This window comes from Mus musculus, chromosome 8 (assembly GCF_000001635.26).
Source record: "Mus musculus strain C57BL/6J chromosome 8, GRCm38.p6 C57BL/6J".
Classification (NCBI taxonomy): Eukaryota; Metazoa; Chordata; class Mammalia; order Rodentia; family Muridae; genus Mus; species Mus musculus.
The window spans coordinates 106,868,061-106,883,728 of NC_000074.6; the positions used below are offsets into that span (position 1 = coordinate 106,868,061).

At 50.4% G+C, this 15,668-nt stretch overlaps 1 protein-coding gene across 5 annotated transcripts; it reads left to right on the forward strand.

The window, feature by feature from the left end:
• The first annotated feature begins 2,181 nt into the window (after positions 1-2,181).
• Has3 (hyaluronan synthase 3) lies at positions 2,182-14,842 on the forward strand. Of its 5 annotated transcripts, none has more exons than NM_008217.4 (4): positions 2,182-2,354; positions 5,848-6,486; positions 8,832-8,933; positions 9,845-14,842. In NM_008217.4, exons 2-4 carry the CDS (start codon positions 5,848-5,850, stop codon positions 10,766-10,768), a joined length of 1,665 nt encoding a protein of 554 aa, NP_032243.2. In that variant the 5' UTR covers positions 2,182-2,354; the 3' UTR covers positions 10,769-14,842. The 5 variants fall into 5 exon arrangements, with proteins under 5 accessions (NP_032243.2, XP_006530764.1, XP_030099160.1 ...); XM_006530701.3 differs by lacking the exon at positions 2,182-2,354 and adding an exon at positions 2,377-3,204 and having other exon boundaries at positions 9,845-13,138; XM_030243300.1 differs by lacking the exon at positions 2,182-2,354 and adding an exon at positions 2,379-2,891 and having other exon boundaries at positions 12,796-13,138.
• Positions 14,843-15,668: the final 826 nt, after the last annotated feature.

The window sequence follows — 15,668 nt, forward strand, 5'->3', positions numbered from 1 at the left end:
GGAGATAAACTCCAGGCATTAATGTAGCAGCCCCTGGACCACTTTACAGTGAAGGGATAATGCAAACAGGGACCCTCAAACTGGATGCTAATTATTGCAAATCCTCCCTGGCACAGGCAGCCTTTACAAAAAAAAATGGTAAAGACAGTTTGTATTTTCCTGATCATACCAGGTCCTGGTCCTGCACATCAGAATGGAGCAAAGTCCATTGGTATAGGCAAGTGCTGACTGTCCTAGCTGGGCCCACTGTTTCTGGGGAAGGTCTTAATTGACTGGCAATGATGTGCTGAACCAGCCCCACTCTAGAGCCAGCAGAGTGGTAAGAAGCCTAGCGGGTCACAGTTGGAGCCTCAGAAACTGACACACACAAGCTGGCCCTGGAACAGTGGCAGGAGAGGGAATGTGCACCCAGAGAAGCCATTCTGGGGACAGAACTGGACCTTTTCAAGATTGCTGCCCCATTCCTTGAGCCTCTAAACAGATCGATTCACAAGCAGCCAATTGGCAGACAATGACTGATGCATTTTGCCTGACCTATGGGATGTTTGTGTCCAACATCTGAATTAGCTGCTAACACTTAAAAATGAAGAGATTTCACGTGCAAGACTAAATTTTTTTGGTTTCTCCAAGTGGCTAGGCTAGGCCCTCCCATCACAGGGGGGCGAACTTCTGTATGGGGTATCTCCTCTCCATGGGGCCAGTGCACCTAATTTTGCCTCAGCCCAGCTTGTTTTCCTTGATCTAAAATGTTGCATATTACAACTCTGGGAGAGAGGAGGGAAGATCAAAAGGATCCCTAAGACCCTGGCTTCTCCAGACTTGAATGCCTCTGGGCGTGGCATGGGTGGCCCCGGCCTCCTAGGATCTGTAATAACAGATTTATCTAAACACCAATTAGAAACTGCTTGTAACTGAACAGCTGGATTGGCCGGATGAAGCCATCTCAGGCTGAAGTGACTGTGGCTTGTCATGTACTCTCTCGAGGACTCTGCAAATCTTGGAACAGTCCTTCCTCTACCTCATTTCTACCATGGAGACATTGAGGTTTATACTGTCACAGCCCGTAGTAAAACAAGCTGACAGACTCCTGAGCAACCCTCTTTACCCAGACACTACTTCTCTGAGTATCTATTGCAGGCTATAGCAGGGCCCCTCTGACCATTGGTAGCTCAGCACACATGACAACATGGGTCAATACCAGCCGTTATTTCTATATCTTATCTATTTATCGTGGATGTGTATATCATTGTGTAGAGGTCAGAAGAGGACTTGAGCTAGTTGGCCTTCTCCTTCCAACATGTCCCAGAGACTGGAACTCAGGTTTGGTCCAAAGTGTCATCACTCAAAGAGCCATCTCAACAGCCTTTAAGAGCACACTCTTTGGAGCTGGGGCTAGAACTTTGACAAAGCATGCACAGAGCTCAGGATTCAGTCCCCATCAGTGAATAAACTGGGTGTGGTGGCCCTCATCCTTCTCTTCGGAGTTAAAGAGGATAAGAAGTTCAGGTTTATCTATCCTTGGCTATATGGGAAGTTCAAAGGCCTATCCCGGGCTACAGACTCTGTCTCAACAAAACAAACTCACTCACTGCCCAGCCCTTTAGCCCATGCAGTGGTGTTTCTCCTGAATGAAGCAGGGTGAAAGGTTTTGATTTTGTCTGTCAGGGTGGGAGTGGGCGGAGCAGGGGCCCAGGGTGGCTGTGTTGTGGATTCTGTGGCTAAGTGACCTATGGGCATGTCTGAGAGGGATGGCTTCCTGACTGGAGCAGCTCACATGCCTATTAAATTGTTTCCGCCTGCGAAGTTATCTCTGACGGTTGGAGGACCCATAAATTCATTTTTAAAACTAGTCTTTAATTACAATTTCTCTTCAGGTTTTTCTGAGATGTAAAACCTCGAGATCTCCAGCTGGTTCTAGAGTTTCTACCTCTAACAAACACTCTTCTCCCCTGGACTCCCTCTCGGCTTCACCTCACCGGAGGAGTCTACACCAACTTCCAGGGACCACGGAACTGCCAGCGAGGATGTCGGATGGGGACCTAAGAGGTCGGGACGTGGGAAAGAAAGGTGGGGAGGAAGAGCCGTTTGGGCTTTAAGACCGGAACCTCCTGGATTCCTGCTAGACCAATCTGCAGCTTTTGCAAACAGCCTTAAAGTCATCAGCGCCCCGCTGCGGAATTCAAAGCTCAGCTTGTCATAATAGTTAACACCTTCTTTGACCAGCCTCCTTTTATTTGACAATTTTTCTTTTCTGTCCCTCTCTGTTGCCACCGGGAAGGTTTTTAGGGAGTCCCCTCACATAGCGAGCCGCCCCTTGGCGTTCAGAAGATTTTCTGGGGTAGCCCGTTTGCAGGGTGAGTAGGTTTCCAGGTTTCGGGAGCGGGGCGTGGGGGCGGGGATGGACATGAACGATTTTGTAGGTCCCCACTGGTCATCCGGAAAGTTAACGATGCTTCAGGTACTAGGCTAGGGACAATGACAGCCTTTCCAAGGCTGCTGGCCCGGAGGTCGGCGTGGAGCAGCTGAGCCTTGGGCTGCACTGGGGGTCCCTAGTTTTCTAGAGGCAGAGGTTGCGACTCTCGATTCGGAGGGGCTAGGTCCACGACAGACCCCGAGTCTGGCGAGCGCCAGCCGGTGGCCGGGCACCGGGCGCTCCCGCGGGCTCCGGGAGCCCTCCCACTCTTGCCAACTTTCCCTGCCCTGGTGCCGGAGGAGGGCGCCTTTCCCAGTGGGTCGCGCGCGATACTTAAGGCGGCTCTGCTGGGCAAGGCGGTCGTCAGTCGGAGCCCCAGCGGCACCGTGGAGGCAGTGCGCGGCGGCGGGAGCCGGAGGAGGAGCATGGAGCCGCCGCGGGCCTGCTGAGCACCGGAACGCCGGCAGCCGGCGGCACGGTGAGCGCACCCAAGGGGCCGGAGCCTCTTACCGCGACCTGGGGACCCTGGGGCTCCGGCCGCTCAATGCTTCCCGGCGGCAGTCGCTTGCACCATGTTCCCTACCCCCTCCTCCCTTTCTTCCGACATCCTGGGCTCCCGCAGCCTCTCCTCCCTTCCTCCCTTGCGGCTCTTGTTTTGTGAATGAATTGGGGGTGGAGGGAGGCTGTGCGGGGAGCGAGGCTAGAGTGCCCCTCCCCCCAACTCACGCCCGCAGGGGGTTCACACCTGCGGGGACACCGAGATCTCCAGCGATCTGGTCCCTACAGCACAGGTTTGTGAGATGAGTTCCTCCTCCTTGCCGGTTCAGAGAGGTCCAAGGGTGCCTAGGAGAGATTGGAGGAGCTCCAGCCGCTAGTGCAAGTTTCTGTACTGCCGTGCGTGAGCCCGGCTGCAGGGCGCACCTGTCAGTGGGAGAGTTGCTGTTAATCTTGCAGCCCTCAAAGTTCTACTGCTGGGTAGGGAGGTGTGCGTCCTTGCCTGGAGGTTTTTATTTCTTTTCATTGTCCTATGGGACATGGATCCCGTAAAGCGCCCCCACCCTCGTGCCCTTGAATCTAAGTGCGCCTTAGCTAGCCTGGGCGAGCTTTCTTGGATCTCTTTTGAGAGGATGGAGGAAGCGGCCCAGGATATAAGATCACATTCTGGTTAACCGGCTTGGGGAAATACAGTGTCCTCTCTGGGCAGAGGACCTCAACAAGAGCCCGTGCCAGAGCCTGACTGTACATAGAATATCCAGCTGCAGAACCTTCCTGGGTCTTCTGTAGGGAGATGGGTACCTCTTAATTCCTGAGGGGGAGGGGGTCTGGCCCCCGGATGGAGGGGGCTGGCAACTGCAGGGATGCTGCCTTTGTTTGCAGGCACTCCTTTGCCAAGGTACCTGGGGCCCTGAGAAGATGAGTAGGGTCTGGGCTGGCAGTTGTTCCTTGGCTTTTCCGTTCCTTCCCAGCAGAGTCGTGGGAAACCTGCACGTGGGTGTGGCTGTGTGGCTTTAGCCAGCGGGGTGAAGCTCAAGCCGGGTGAGGAGCGTGGCGAGAGCTTCCTTAGCTGCCTTGGACCTGACCGGACAGCCTCTGGAACTGCACCGAGGCGGGGCGCCAGGACGCAGGTTGCTGGGCCAGCCACAGCACCTCCCGTCCCTTCCCAGAACGAGGCGGGCAGTAGGGCCCGCAGCGTCCCCTATGTATCAGCTCTAGCTGGAGACTAGGCAGGGGACGTATGCCTGGGGCTCCCTGAGCTGGGTGTGTGCAAGGAGGGCTGGGAGTCCTACAGAGGAAGCATGCGGCGGCTCCCGGGGCTGGTAGGGCAGGCCGCCCAGAGGACATGCTTCCCGGAGAGGCCAAGCTGCCAAGAGTTCTTTCCAATCTACACTGCTGGAAGAATGCTTTTGCGGATTTAAGCAGTGACTGTTCCGCACCCATCCTATGTGATGGATATCTCTGGCAGCAGAGTCTATTCCTATTGGGATGGTGCCTGGATTCAGGGAGACCAGGATTGAAGCAGGTTTCCGAAGTGAGGGGTCATTGTCTAAAACAAGGATTCTCCAATCTGGACAGGTAGCTAAAGAGACAGGAATGGAGGGCAGCCGCTCCTTCCCACACTGCTTCCTAACGCTCCCACCTGGGAAAGCCCTTAGGGGCTAATGTGCATCCATTGTCAGGGAAATTACCTGAGATCTGAGAAGCAAGGAACCATTAGCATCCCTCTTGGGGACATGGACAGTAAGTCTTTGGGCAAGGTCAGGAAGCCAGGAGGCAGTGGAGCGTGTCCAAACCTTGGTCTCCGATGTCAAGTCCTGGGCTCCTCTCATTAATGCACAGTTGTTCCCAACAGGATGGGGGCTAGAAACCCCAACTTAGTTACAAATGGGAACCTACACTGTTTGAGTGGCTGGGCCGGAAACATGCCGGCAAGCCTACCAGGACACTAGGACCAAGTAGGCGGAGCTCCCCAGCAGCCTTCTCTGCAGTGCTTGCTGCAGTCCCCTATAGCTCAGTTGCTGGTCTTACAGCAGGGCTGTCCACACCCCAACTCCCCTCTCCCATCTCTTGGCCTTTTCTCCTGCCTCTCAAGTAAAGAAAACAGTGAAAGCCAACCCTGCGCAGTGTCTTACAGAAGGGTGGAAGAGAGAAATGATTTGTGTCTGTCTGCCTCACACCCCTTTTACATCCCCTGCCCCTGTTTTCTCCATGGGCCTTTTGCTGTGCTGGGAATGGTCCCCTCCCAGGGTACACTTAACACTTAGAGGTGGTAGCTGTAGGCCTTGGGCTGCCCCCTGACCCATCTTCTCCCACACTGCCTGTAGAGCTGTCCCCTCTATGCCCAATGTCCCCACAGAAGCTTATGGATTAAGAGCTTTGGGTCAGGTAGATCACACCTACCATATCCCAGGGGACTATCTGGCTTGTCTGTGATCAACACTATTCTACTGCCCTTACATGTCACGTGTTTGCTCCTGGAACATGCTATGAGGTTAGTTGTATAATACATTCTATGGGTCAAATAGCTGAAAGGGGAGTGGGTCAGTTAGAAATGTCAGAACTAGGACTTGAACCCCAGCAACTTAGGCTCTGAATTTCCAGTGGTCTTAAGTCAAGTTCAGTAAGAAATAATGGTTTTTAATAATGGGTCATTTCTTTTGTCTTGGGCCTATCTTGAGAATGCTCAAGCTTTTTTGACAAGAAATGCTGAACTTGCTGGGCAGTGGTGGTGCACGCCTTTAATCCCAGCACTTGGGAGGCAGAGGCAGGCGGATTTCTGAGTTTGAGGCCAGCCTGGTCTACAGAGTGAGTTCCAGGACAGCCAGGGCTACACAGAGAAACCCTTACTCGAAAAAAGACCAAAAGGAAAAAAGAAAAGAAAACAAGAAATAAATGCTGTCCCTGCCTGATCCACTATCTCTTTATCTTGTTTTTAGATGCCGGTGCAGCTGACTACAGCCCTGCGTGTGGTGGGCACCAGTCTGTTTGCCCTGGTAGTGCTGGGAGGCATCCTGGCGGCCTATGTGACAGGCTACCAGTTTATCCACACAGAAAAGCACTACCTGTCCTTTGGCCTCTACGGTGCCATCCTGGGTCTACATCTGCTCATCCAGAGCCTGTTTGCCTTCCTGGAGCACCGTCGAATGCGCAGGGCAGGGCGCCCCCTCAAGCTGCACTGCTCCCAGAGGCCGCGTTCAGTGGCACTCTGCATTGCTGCCTACCAAGAGGACCCCGAATACCTGCGCAAGTGCCTTCGCTCAGCTCAGCGCATTGCCTTTCCAAACCTCAAGGTGGTCATGGTAGTGGATGGCAATCGCCAGGAAGATACCTACATGTTGGACATCTTCCATGAGGTGCTGGGTGGCACTGAGCAAGCTGGCTTCTTTGTGTGGCGTAGCAATTTCCATGAGGCGGGTGAAGGAGAGACAGAGGCCAGCCTGCAGGAAGGCATGGAGCGTGTGCGAGCTGTGGTGTGGGCCAGCACCTTCTCATGCATCATGCAGAAGTGGGGGGGCAAGCGTGAGGTCATGTACACTGCCTTCAAGGCCCTTGGCAACTCAGTGGACTACATCCAGGTAAGGCTGCCTCCCTTAGAGTGTGTGCATATGGGCACACGTAACCAGCTGGGCATTCTGTCCTCCCGCAACTTTAAATCTGATGTAGGTCTTGGTGTTGTAGCTATCCGTCCTCTTCCCTAAACAAGGTGTAATAAACAGTTCTAAAGCAACCTTGGGACTGACCAAACCTGGGCTGTGGTTCTGTTGATAACTGAGCAGACCTTGAACAGGTTCCCCATAACAACAGCAGCAAGAGGTAGGCAACACCAACTCTATACCAGGCACTGCTGGTGTGTGCTTCAAACATTATTTTAACCCTTAATAATAGCTCTGCAGGTGAGCACTGCTCTAGGTTCACATAAATAAGGTAAAACAGGTTTAGAGAGTAACTTGCCTAATGTCAAACAGCTGGCAACAGTGCAGACCAGAATGTCAGCCAGGCTGCTTATCCAAGGCCTACTGTTGATTCTTGTGTCTCACTCCTGGCGACAGGGCGACTAAACACCATAAAGAAGTTTGAAGAGGGAGCTAGAGAAATGGCTTGGCAGTGAACACTGGCTATTCTAGTGGATCCAACCCACCTTCCAACTCTAGAACCCGCATGACAGCTAACAACCTCTGTAATGTCAGGTCCAGGTTATCTGACACCCTCTTTATGGCCTTTACAAGCAATGCACGAATGTGTTGCAGACTTACATACAGAGGAAACACCCATACACATTCTTTAACAAATCTTTTTTAAAAATTAAGTATAACAAGTAAAAGGATCCTGCTAACAAATCACTCCACTTGTTTTGAGTTAGGACCACAAAGTCCCCATCCTTCCTAGTGTTAAATTCATGTCTGACATGGCAGCTGGGGAGACTCAGGTATATGAATGACCAACTTCCTTTCCCAGTGTTGGCACAGGTGGAACTCTAAACAGACCCTGCCCAGATCCTGATCAAGTGGTCATTGGCACCAGCCTGGAAATTCTATTAGGGTGGCAAGGTTTACATAGCTTAAAATTTCAAAGAACAAACTAGAAAGAACAAAAGATTAAGAAGTATACATTTCAGTACCAACTAGAAACAGACAACTGGGCTGCACAGGTTCTGTTAGTTGGGGGGGGGGCATTTTGTTTGTTTTGTGGGGTTATTGTGTTTTGGTTCTTCCAGACAGAGTTTCTGTGTACATCCCTGACCGATGTGGAACTCAGCTGGCCTTTAAACTGAGGCGGGTCTGTGGGTCTGGCTGGCGGCTCCCTGGGACCTTCCCCAGCTCGGAGTCTGATGGAGGGACAGAAGACGCAGAGCTGGTGCTGACAGTTCCCACTTAGCCTTCTGCTGCTGCTTTGTACCACCCTGTCTTTGAACATGAAGAGAACCAGACTGGGGTTGTTCTTGTGGGCTAATAGGCACTTACCCAGCCAGGACCCATTTATTTATTTTAGGTTCTGGGAACTTGGGTGAGGGCCTTAGGACAGCAAACTTAGTAAAAGCTTCGATGGCACAGGATTGATTTAAAGTTCATCTGCTCTGAGAACACTGACCACAGAGCCCAGTCATGGGCTTAGTAAACCAATTTCCTATTGAGTGGTATGCCAAAGCCATATTAGTAACTTTAAAAGGCACACAGAAAAGGCTGTTCATGATGGTTCACATTTTTAATCACAGCACTCAGGAAACAGAGGCAGACAGATCTGTGAGTTCAAGGTCACCCTGGTCCTACATAGGATCTCACCATGGCCAGGACTACATAAAGAGGCCCTGTAACAGTTCCCACTGGGGAGGGTGGGGGTGGGGGTGGGGGGTGGGAGGGAGGACTGGAAGTCAGTTACCATCCTAAGAGTTCCCAGCGCTCAGGTGCAGCTAGTAGTGCTATTTTATACCATGAGAGGAGGGGCTGCATTTGTAGGCAAGGTCTGAGGCAAGGTGTGCTTGCTGGCAATGGCTGCCAGTTTCTGGGCTTATTCAGAGGTCAGGCAAGTGGAGCTGTTGGCCTGAGAGACTTGGCTGAGATCCCAAGCACAGGATGTTTTGTCTCTTGGAGGGGCTTTTGGGCAGGTAGGCTCGTCCCTATCACAGGGCTGTCGGGTCACCTGGAGGCCAGGGGTTGACATGAGAAGCTGCTAGCAAACTACCATTGGCTCACCTCCGCAGCAGGCCGACAACATCTGCTGGGGCTCCCTCCTTAGCCTTGTGGTCTCTGAACAGTCAAGAGTCCTTTTCTTCTTTCCCTTGTCTTTCACCTCCCCTTCTACCTGGCACTGAGCAGTTTGCTGGAAGTGAATGTGAGCGGTCAGGCTCCTCGGGCAGTGCACTGCTTCCTCAAGTGACAGTTCTTGTTCAGGCCTGAGATGCTAACAGTGCATCCTCCTGCAGGTGTGTGACTCTGACACTGTGCTGGACCCAGCCTGCACCATTGAGATGCTTCGAGTCTTGGAAGAAGATCCCCAAGTAGGAGGTGTTGGAGGAGATGTCCAAGTAAGAAGTAACCAAGGGTTCCTGGGGGTTGGGGCTGGGCTTTTCTGTTTCCAAACGCAGTGGGATATGCCTGGGAAATTCATCCCTTGACTTACTAGTACCTGGGAAGCACTTTCCCTGATAGTTTATCTGGTCTTCAAGAGGTTCACTTCACTGACTGCCCAACTCAACTCAGTTCTCGCCCCTTGTGAATGTAAGGGGAGGGGAGAGTTAGGAAATTTGAAGAGGGGGCTGGAGATGGCTCAGCTGATCTTGCAGATGGCCCAGGTTCAATCCCCAGCATCCACATGGTAACACTATATATGCCATAACTGCAATTCTAGGGGACCTGACACCCTCTTCTGACCTCCACTGGCATGGGTACCAGAGGCACACAAACATACATGCCTCTGCACAATACCATGCAATTCCACACATAAAGTTAAAAAAAATTGCTTTTTTGAAAACCAGTAGATTTGGAGGGATACAGGATTTGGCCACTATAGGTCTCAAAAAGTACTTCCTTTTGAGTTGACAGTGTAGCAGGTAGCTCCCAAGTTAGTTCCTTGAAAAGCCCATGCTCTAGGGAATTTAGGCTAATGAGCTATAGGCAGTATACTAAGCACACAGACCCAGGTCTTTGTCAGAGGCCACTGCAGACAATATGTCATGCCCTCTTCCAGGCTTTCCTAAGACAAGGCTCCTGAGACCAGTGGCTCTAAGACATGGCACCCATCACTGGAATGCATTAACTGGGACTCAGTGCAGGAGCCAATATAAAGGTGGAGCTGGTGCTGGAGACTGAGGTTTTAAATGGCCACCCTAAGCTTCAGATTCCTGAGTTTAGAGCTAATGACCAGGAATTTGAGCAGCAGCCTATATAACTCAGGCTGGAAAGGCCTCAGATGAACACAGCATCTCTTCCCTTACAGATCCTCAACAAGTATGATTCATGGATCTCCTTCCTGAGCAGTGTGAGGTACTGGATGGCTTTCAACGTGGAGCGGGCCTGCCAGTCCTACTTTGGCTGTGTGCAATGTATTAGTGGGCCTTTGGGCATGTACCGCAACAGCCTCCTTCAGCAGTTCCTGGAGGATTGGTACCATCAGAAGTTCCTAGGCAGCAAGTGCAGCTTTGGGGATGATCGGCACCTTACCAACCGAGTCCTGAGTCTTGGCTACCGGACTAAGTATACAGCACGCTCTAAGTGCCTCACAGAGACCCCCACTAGGTACCTTCGATGGCTCAATCAGCAAACCCGCTGGAGCAAGTCTTACTTTCGGGAATGGCTCTACAATTCTCTGTGGTTCCATAAGCACCACCTCTGGATGACCTATGAATCAGTGGTCACAGGTTTCTTCCCATTCTTCCTCATTGCTACAGTCATACAACTTTTCTACCGTGGCCGCATCTGGAACATTCTCCTCTTCCTGCTAACAGTGCAGCTGGTGGGCATTATCAAGGCTACCTATGCCTGCTTCCTTCGAGGCAATGCAGAGATGATCTTCATGTCCCTCTACTCCCTTCTCTATATGTCCAGCCTCTTGCCAGCCAAGATCTTTGCTATTGCTACCATCAACAAGTCTGGCTGGGGCACTTCTGGCAGGAAAACCATTGTCGTGAACTTCATTGGCCTAATCCCCGTGTCCATCTGGGTGGCAGTTCTTCTAGGGGGGTTAGCCTACACAGCTTATTGCCAGGACCTGTTCAGTGAGACCGAGCTAGCCTTCCTAGTCTCTGGGGCCATCCTGTATGGCTGCTACTGGGTGGCCCTCCTCATGCTGTATCTGGCCATTATTGCCCGGAGGTGTGGGAAGAAGCCAGAACAGTATAGCCTGGCTTTTGCGGAGGTGTGATATAACCTCCAAGTAAAGTGGGAAATGTGCAATGGGTAAGGGAGGGAATGGAAAAGATGGGGTGGGAGGGAGGAGGGTGTGTTGTGTTCTAGTTTCATGGCTGAAAGGACCGATCTGAAACGCAAAGAATAGTGACTGTGGTATGGCCTGGGTAGCTCTGCTCAGCAGAAGCATGGCATTGGGCAGATGGGCTTGTATGTTTCTAGGCTGCTCATCTGCCTGCCCTTGCACAGGTAGTGAACTCTTTGAAATGATTTTACTTCTTCCTGGGAACTATTGAGAACCCAGAAGTGTGCTAAAATAAGTGCTAAATTCCATCCTATGTCAACTTCTGGTACAGAAACAAGCAATGACAGCTCATAGAATATATCCTCCTAGCCCAGCTGAACATGACAAGGAGTTCCTGTCAAGTGTTACTGTCCCATACCGGCTACTGTCCCATTTCCCTAACCTCCGATTAGCCATCAATGCGTTAAGACTGTGCCTGAGATAATGAGGCTGGGAAGCCTGACCTTTGGTCAAAAAACAGGGTCTAAGAAATGGTGCTTTATGTAATTAATATATTCCACTCCACACCAAAACATCCCAGGGATGAGCCAAGTCACCAGAAGTAAGGAATGAGTCTGGTGGGGATTTTATCTGTTTTGGGTGCACAGTACAAAGCAAAGTCTGCAATGCACCAAACAAAAGCCGCCCAGTTGTTCTGCTGCACATTTGTCATCCCAGCACTTAGAAGCAGAAAGAGATGAGAGGGTCAGGGTTAGGCTAGACTACATGAGATCCTGACTGTCTCATACAAAAATGGTTTGACGGGAGGATCAAAGATTGCGTTGGTGCTAAAAACCATGGATGCCTTGGAGTGAATGTGTTCCAACTGAAAACTGCTTGGTCTTTTACAAAATTCCCCAAGTTGTCAAGAGAACTTGCTGGGCAGACTGGATGTTTTAGCCATCTACCGGGAAGACTCAACCCCAGTGGATTCAGATAAGAAGTCTTTAGTTATTCTAGCTCATTCCTACCTGAATGCCTCTCACATATGGCTCTCATCCTGCTTGCTATTTCAATCTCTTCAGAGCCGCGCATGTCGCTTAGTTGTTGTTTTCTGGTGGGGAGAGCAGCAGTTACCTCTTCATTTTCATGGGTAAATTCCCATGTGACCATGGTAGAGAATAGACGCTTACAAGGCTTTCAAGGCTGTTCCCTACATGCATGGACGTAACAACAGCCTCTGGCCACACTGTTCATCGTCCAGGACTGGTCAGGACTTCGGCAGCTGGTTAGTTAGCATCTGTAACTTTCTCGACAATCATTCCCAAAGGAAAGCTTTCTGGAGTTGCCCAAATGAACCTTCAGATCCATGTTGGTCATCTTTGAGAGCATCCATTCTCAGTGGCTTCTCCAAGGAATTCTACGGCTAGAATAGTAGATGCACCTCCATTTGCTGCTTCAGTCCAGAAACCAAAGTAGGAGCTGGAACCGGTCCAACAGTCTTCAGTCCTCTTACAGCCCTCACTGGCTGCCGATTTCCTTGTTTCTCTTGAGGAACGAGGAGAAGCTTTTACACTCTTTTGAAGTCAAGACCAGATTGCTTTGGCATTGAAGCGTGGGCTCGTGACTAAGCCTTTGACTTTGTGGGCTACTTACAATTTCCCTGAACATTTGTTCTCTGAGGGACCAGCTAACCCTCAGAAGCAACTGGGTTGGAGAGCAGTGTACATAGGTGCTTCCTACAAAAGAATGAAGTGCACTCCAAACCACCAATGGGCCATCCCTTGTATTTCCCTTCCTCGTATGAACAAAAGGGGTTTTCCAGGTGTAGCTAACAGTTGCCACAGCACACAAACCTCAAGTTGCTAGGAAAACTGCTGGCTGGTGTGAGGCCCAACTCATGGTGGCTGAGGAGCAGCAGCCGTTTGTGACAGGCAGTTGCTCTGGGGCCTTCTGTTAAGAAGTGAACTATTTGAGCACTACAGTGGAGACAATCCAGTCAACTTCGGGGCTCAGACTAAGGGCTTGTTTTTCTTCAGCTTTTACTTGAAGGTTACAGGACAATGGACTCTGGATGAAAACTGGTTGTCTACCGTCAGCTCTCTGCCTTGCACTGTGGTCAACTCTCCTCAGATTAAAGATGCAGGTACAGTAGTGAGCTTACAACATTTGACCTCGACTGGATTTCCTAATTTATTTTATAAGCAGCAAAACTAAACTGGGTCTACAGCTATATCCCTGTTTCTTGCAAGGGAAGAGCCTTTATACAATTAGACTCATTTTGGTTTTCCTCATTGACAATTTCAGCCTCTTTTGTATTATTTCTACAATAATTTGTATATATTTTTTCCTGCTTTTTTATTAAATAAGGAGGGAACTTTATTTAACATTAAGGGTGGGAGGGAATCAGAAAGGAGGATAATATTCATATCATGCTCTTGGCACAGCCACTGAGCACAATGCACAGGCCTCGTGACTCTTAAGCAAAGTCACAGTGTACAGGTGTGCAGCTGGAGCTCATCTTCTTCAGCTAAGCTTTTATCCGCGGTTCTACCTTCACCTTGCCTATGACCTGCAAAGTCCAGGAGGTGCCCCTGTTCCTCCAGGTTGCCAGACAGGTCATAGGAACACCTCAGAAAGTGTAGAACTCTACCAGGACCCTTCTCAGAATGATCCTTCTCTGCTTCACAATCTCTGCCATCTTTCTCACCATTCCTACAAGCTGTAGTCAGTGCAGGTGCCACAGCCAATGTCCCCTCAACCATCCCCCCAACCCCCCCAGCCTTTACAGCTTCCTCTCTGCCTTGTCCTTCTACAACTCTGGGCCTCTTGAAAGCAAAGCCCCCCCCCCCCCCCCCGTTGTCATTCTCTTTGCTGATGTCCATGTTCTCACTCCAGCATCAACTAGTGGGGATTCAAGCTGAGGACCACGGCTCTGCCTTTTCCAGGACCACCTCTGCACTCTGGGTAGTGGTGCTGAGCTTTGCCCAGCAGTATGAAACCTAAGTCCCTCTCTTGAATCTAATGCTCAGGAGGTCGTATCTCATCTTCTGGCACCACCACCTCAAGAGTGAGATACTTAGAGGTGAGCTGAAGCCCTGCTGAACTTGTAGTTGCAGGATGACCCAGCTCTCAGCCAATTCTCATTCATGAGGCCACTGGTGGTCACCCTAGTTCTATGGAAGGTGTCTAGCCAGTTCCTCCAGTTCCCATCTTATTTAGCTTTTGCTGTGCCGAGGCCACCTGCACAAGGCAGCTGTTAGGGCACAGCTCTTGGCCAGCTTCTTATGCACCGGGTTCACATTCACCAGCAGTGCATTCTCCTCTTCTTGCAATACTCCTTTTGTCCTTAAAGGTGAAGGTCAGTCTCTCCTTTGTATTAATGACATACTTCTCAGTGAGGCCCTACAGGTCTCAAGCGCCATGCATCAGTGTGCTGATGCCTAACTTCTGGTCTATCTCCTCCAACAGCTTAGTCCTCTTCTCTGCCAAGACCTTCTGTAGCTCTTCATTATCCCAGCTGTGGTGTTCCCAGGGCTGGGGTCATTCTCCTCTAACTTCTGAGTCAGGAGTACTGTCCCTGTGGCTCTTCTTGAAAGGCCATGGGAGCTAAAGTTGGATATTACAAACCCGTCTTTCTTAATAGTGACTTTCAAGAGTTTCAACATCAATTTGGCTGTAACTGACTGTTTCAAAGAGCATCTCCTACTTTGTAGCTGCCCAGAATACTGTGCAGTGCCATTAGAGACCTGAGTTTCTGTCACCCCGTAGCCCCACCTGTTGTCCACTGTAGGTGCCATTCCGGTGCTGTTTTTTGTACTCCAAATGTTGCTGTGGCAGCTTGATGACTCCTTAAAACTAAGTTGGCCTCACTGGGCTGCCACCAAGTCCTGACACAAAATGCAGACAATTTTGGGTGACAAGGCAGCCGCTATCCTGTTGCTGGCAACCATGAGCAGCTGCTCCTGGCTCCATTGTTTTCGTTGCCCTTGGAGACTGGCTTTTTTTGTTGTTTATCAGGTCAAGAATTTTTTTTTATTGCACTTATCAAAATAAAAATTCTTACATAACTCTGGCGTGTCCATTGCTATGACAAAGAATCAAAGTAAACTTTAAGGAACTAAAGTTCATCATGGCTCCCGTTTCTGGTCTCCAACTCTGTCTCTGGGCACAAGGTGAGGCAGAGTATCACAGAATGGACGAAAGGACGGACAGACGGAGCTTGTGCTGAAGCACAGCTCCTCACCTGGAAGCCGCAGGGAAGCAGAGGGCTTAGAGGAAGCCAGGGAGGAAATACACTCTCAAGGCCATGGCCACAGTGACAGCTTTCCTTGGCTGTGCTTTGCCTCCCAAAGTCTAAAGCGCTTCTCCATTAGCCTCTTAAACCAGGATTTGACCAAGAGCTGTTTCTTCCTCATGTTCAAGGACCACCTCCAGGCTCTATCAGAGAGCTGTGCTGGGGACCAAGTCTTCAACACATGAGTGCTGGAGGTAGAGTTCAAATGTAAAAATACAACTGGGATCTCAGAGCTATGTCCTCTAAGCCTAGCTCTTTAGTTTTAAAAGGATTAGTGGTAGAAATGGAATCAGTGAAATTCAAAAGTAGAAAAAGAGGCCAGCAAGATGGCCCAGGAGTAAAAGGTACCTACTACTAAGCCTGATGACTGGAGTTCAATCCTCGAGATCCATCCAGTACAAGGCGAGTCCATTCCACCCCAACTGTCTGGCTTCCACACGTGCTATCAGCAGTGAGTGCGCACAAACCAAACATCTCTAATGCTGACTTTAAAAATTTCACAAATAAGGTAAGTTGTCACGGTTGCTTCACTTTGGAGAATTAAGCCATTAGGCCACCAGATACTACACATGCAAGATGGCTTATTTTCTATTGTAGACGTCAGAATCTCACACT